The sequence below is a fragment of the Lissotriton vulgaris genome, chromosome 4_1 (genome assembly GCF_964263255.1).
Source record: "Lissotriton vulgaris chromosome 4_1, aLisVul1.2, whole genome shotgun sequence".
NCBI classification, from domain to species: domain Eukaryota; kingdom Metazoa; phylum Chordata; class Amphibia; order Caudata; family Salamandridae; genus Lissotriton; species Lissotriton vulgaris.
In genome coordinates, this window is record NC_141691.1 from 1,182,713,037 (window position 1) to 1,182,718,218 (window position 5,182).

General features: G+C 39.8%; 1 protein-coding gene across 1 annotated transcript; it reads left to right on the forward strand.

Annotated features, from left to right (window-relative positions):
- Window positions 1-259: 259 nt before the first annotated feature.
- Window positions 260-1,855, forward strand: LOC147723019 (uncharacterized). Its single transcript, XM_086967426.1, has 2 exons — window positions 260-700; window positions 987-1,855. The coding sequence occupies exons 1-2, from the start codon at window positions 268-270 to the stop codon at window positions 1,853-1,855; spliced, it is 1,302 nt and encodes a 433-aa protein (XP_086823552.1). The 5' UTR covers window positions 260-267.
- The last annotated feature ends 3,327 nt before the right edge of the window (window positions 1,856-5,182 follow it).

Sequence of the window (5,182 nt, forward strand, 5' to 3'; positions counted from 1 at the left end):
CGTTAAATGCGATGTATGTATGTTTCTGCGACTTTTTTGCGATTCCTTAGAAGTCGCATTTTATTCTTAGAATTTTATGCGACTTCTTAATTTGCGAATTCGCAAATTAAGAAATCGCAAAAAAGCGTGAATCTGCTGCTGCCAACTACAAAATAGCTGAGTCATACTCAGGGAATGGGCTTGATTAGTTACACCTGCATGCCTGAGCCACACCCAGTGGCAGTTGGAAACCTGTTTGGCTGGAGAGAGGAGCTGCTTGACTACAGGATGGAGGCTGCAAATTCTGAAGGAGGCCCCTCTGTTGAGAAAAGAAAAAGGAAGCAAAAATTTTCAGAGAGGGAAGTGGAGACACTGGTGGAGGAAATGGCCTGCCATCATGAACTTTTGTTTGGAAAGCAATCCAAATATGTTCCTGAAGTCAGGAAGAGGAAGTTATGGCTGGAAATCCAGGAAAAAGTCAATGCAGTTGGTGTCATCCCAAGAACAATTGATGAAATAAAAAAGCGTTGGTACGACATGAGGCTGAGGGCAAAGGAAAAACTTGCTGAAAGACTAAAGGATGCCAATAAAACTGGTGGAGGATCTGGAAATGTGGACCAACCTACCCCACATGAGGAGCTCATAGAATCTACAATTCAGCACGAAAGTGTTTCCGGAGTCTCAACAATTGACAGTTCTGATCACCCAGTTGCTGAACATGGTAAGCAGGATGCTTAACTTTTTCATTGCATAATTTGGAAGCATGAGTGTATGAGTGTGTGAGCATTATTCCATGTGATTAATACTTAACTGTACTTAAATGTGAGAAATGATCCCCTTTTTTGTTCCACATTACTGCATACTTATGATTTGCAGTACATTTAACCTGCACCAACATACATGCTTCTGAATAAGTACACAATACTACCTCTTTAGTTAGCTTTATTTAATAGTTATGAAGCACACAGACAGGCAAGCATCTCATGTGACTCTTTCTTTATTCCCAGATCATGTTGTAGATTCACATGATGGTGATGGGGGCCAATCCTCACAGGAACATATTACTGCCCCAGAAGAAGAAAATGTTAGTGATGACCAGGATTCATTGTCTTTTATGAGAAGAAAAAGAAAAGCAGTTGCACAACTGCAACCTTTTGAAGAATCTGATGATGAACCTGAGGGATCAGCAAATAACATAAATGTGTCAGAACAGGAAGTCATACATATTGACACAGTTAGTGATTCTGCTACAAGAAGGTCATATTCCAATAATAACACCAGGAGAAGCAGGGGAGAAGTCACAGAGGCAGCAAATGTTTTTGCTGGTTTGGAAAGCAACATGCTTTCAGTGCAACAAAAACAACATAAAGCATTAAGGTCAATTAATGCCCAACTAAACAAACTAAACAAGAGCAATGATAAGGTGGGTGATGGTATGGCCCGGATGGCTGACTCCATGGACAGACTTTGTGAAGCAATTGAAAGATCAGAGTCCAACAGATTGAGGGATTCTCGCACACATAACATCAGACTAAAGAAGTACTATGCAGCTATAAATAATCTGTGCTATGTCACAGCACAGAGTAATAGAAGAAGCATTGCCATGCAACGCATGGTTGGTGAATGCAGTACAAATGTTGCCAAAGGCCTGGATAAAGTATCCCATTCTTTTGAATTGTTGAAAACTTGTCAGAAAGGGGCAAGTGCGTTCTTTGAGGCCACTGAGTCTGAGGACACTTCCAGTCGAACCAGCAGTAACCCTACACCCACTTTGGACACCCCTGACATGAGTAGTGGAAGCCTTGGTAGCCAACCAACATCTGTGAGGAGAAGTGGGCCAGGCCAACGTAGGAGTAGCAGAAGGGGAAAAAAATAATAAGAAATATCAACATATATCTTCAAAAAAGAGAATGAGACTGAGAGCAAACATTCTCACATGTATGTCCTGTGGATTAACAGGTTCAAGGTTTTTGTTACACATCTGATTTTGAAAAATCAAAGGTTTACATAATGAATACAAAGATGTTGTGTTTTTCTTTCTTACCTAGAAATAATTGTTAGTAATTTCTTCACGCCTTTGTCGCCCAGCCACAGCTCCTAAACCTGTAGCACATCTTCTTGGTGGAGGGACATCATCATTGTCTGAAGATTCAGGGTCACTCACTTCACAATTTGTTCCCTTTCTAATAGCCATGTTATGTAGCATAGCACAACTTGTAATTATTTTGCAACACAATGCTGGCTTATATTGCAAGGATCCACCACTTTTATGGATTCTTCTGAACCTGCTTTTCAAAATTCCAAAAGTTCTTTCAATGACTCCACGTGTTTAACGGTGTGCCTTATTGTATCTCCTTTCATGAATGTTAGTTGGATTTAGATAAGGTGTCAAAATGAAATCACGAACTGCATATGCGCTGTCTCCTACATTGTAATTTCAGAAATGTGACAAATTTAAAAATAGATTCACAAAAGTTTCTAAAATTGATTTTGTGTTTTTAAGTGGCACTTACCAAGCAGAAATCCATCTCCAAATTCACCAGCACTCAAACGTCCATGTAATCCACTGTGTCTAAATATATATGAATCATGAGTGCTACCTGGAAATTTTGCAACAATGTCAGTAATAATATATTTAGCATTACACACCATTTGAATGTTTAAAGAGTGGTAACTTTTCCTATTCCTATAAACATGCTCAGTTGCAGCTGGAGGTGTAATGGCAATATGTGTCCCATCTATACATCCAATTACATGTGGAAAATGGGCAATTTGATAAAAATCAAATTTAGAAATTTGGATATCTTGAGGTGTGCTGGAGAAGTAAATATGATGTTGCAACCTGTTCATCATTGCATCCAGAAATACCCTAAAAAACCTTGAAAAGGCACTCTGAGATACTCCTCCCACCTCTGCAATCACCCTTTGAAAAGATCCTGAGGCAAGAAGGTGCAGGGAACATAAGACCTGCACATGAGTTGGTATAGAATGTGTCCTGTGTGTCTCATGCTCCAAAAAAGGCTTTAACTCCTCAATTAAGTCCAAAATGGTATGTGGATGCAGTCTATATTTCTCAAAAATGTCTTCTTCAGTCTGTTGAAATAAGGTAATCCTCAGTTTGAAAATCCTTTCCTGCCTCTGTCTCATCTGTGCAAGAGCTTGGATGCGCAGTCTTCTAGCTATCAGGTAAAGTCCAGCCATGGTTGTGTTGAAGAAATCAGTTGGAGCTGTCTTTTAAAGATTCAAAAAAAATTACACCTGGTTTGATTTAGTGTTAATTGCGAATTCTTATTTTGCGATTTACCGTTTTTCGCAATTTGCGATTCTTTGATACATTTCATAGCGACTTCTTAAAATGCGATCATGCAAAATAGAGAATCGCTAAGACATATTCGCATAAACAAGAAAACGCAAATAACGAAACGCAAAATATAGCGATTTCTTATTTTGCGTTGCGAAAAAATACATACATCCCGAAAAATGCAAAATAATCAATAGCGATTCGTTAAGGCCGAAATTCTGCGAATTTCGGCCTTAACGAATCGCAAAATGCTTGATACATCTAGGCCTAAATGTCTGCAGGCCAAAACTAGACGATATGAATCGTCTGGCTTGGAGACAGGAAACAAAGGATTGTTCATTTGTGAGGTGCATGTTTCAATCACCCCTTGGTATTCAAGTTGATCTAAGATCTCCCTGACTTGCTTTTTTGCTTCTTGTTTAACTGGGTACTTACTGCCTTTGTGCAGTGGCTTGATTTTTAACTGGATTTTGTGGGGAGGAGAGTCCTCATCCCATCCTACATGATTTTTGTACAATGCAGGGGCTTGGGCCACTGCCCATTTTCTTGCAAATGTGTATTTTTTATGAATCGGGATATGATTTGAGAAGGCAGGCATAATCATTTCTTCGCCATGAGGGCACTCCCTGACAAACTCTGGTGGCCAGTCTTTTTCAGCTAACAGAGACCTTTTATTTTCCTAGTTTTATCTCCCTCTATACGTAATATTATTTCATATAGTTTATGGGGCACACTAACTAGTGTGTCTGCAGTTTCCACCTGAATGTATTCATTTGTGTCCACTGTCTCCAGAAGATTCATCAGGATCTTGCGAGCTATGGTCACTTCTGCTGCGCTGTCTAGCATTGTCTGGGCCCACTCTCCGTTTTTCAGTTGTGTCCTCAGAATCCTTGGCATGTTTAATTTTATTACTTGCTACCTTCTTTCTGGGAAATTGTGATTTTTTACTTTGATGAGCAGGTTCTTTGTCATTGGACTTGACGTGCTCTTCCTTGTGTTCTGACCATCCTCTTCTTTCCGATTTCTGTGAGGAAGTCTGAAAAGAGCTAGAGGGAGGTGTATCAATATCTTGATATCTATCAGGTTTTCTCAATTTATCCCTATCTCTAAGATTGTACCTTCTTTCGGAGGGTTCCCTTTGGGGAGACCTGCCTCCTGGGCCAGGAGATCTTTCTCTCCATTGAGGAGACCTTCCTCTGGACTGGAATTGTTTTTACTTGGGAGTGGATTGTTTATTACCATCCCAACTCTTTTTTGGAGTATATAGATTATTTTTAATAAATGTTTTTTCAGGATTTTCAGTTAGTTGGGGTTTTATTGGTTTCCCACCCAAACTATCTCTTCCTAGCTCTTCATAGGATTTTTCTATGATTCTGGCAAGTTCAAATGGTTGGTCTGTTATATCTGTCTCGTTCAATTTCTGGAGGTGCTTTATACCGTCCCTTGCAAATTGAACTAATTCTCTATATGCCTTTGTTAATTCTTTTAGTTTAACTAGGAGCTCTTTGCTTGACATCGTTTCAATGTCTGGGTGTGTTGTGTAGCTGGCTAGAACCGGCCACGTGGCTCCTGGTCTACCTAGTGGACCATGCCTTGTGATGTGATGTGATTTTGATGTTTTAGGGTGCCTTTAAACCAGAGCAGGTGCTCCTGGTATGTTAGTGAAATTTCAACGTCCTCGAAAGGAGTGTATATATCCGGGGGTTCCTCTATTTTGTAATAGTGGAAATCTTTTGTCACAGCGTGTGCTGCTGGAAAATGTATCCATGAATAGAATACCTCTGTCTGCCGATATTCATGTGCCTCTATCACGAATATGACTGTACCACCTCTTGGTGATAGTCCATTTTCTATGAGTTTAAGAGCTATAGTTTTTCTTATATTGACCGGAATGATTATAGC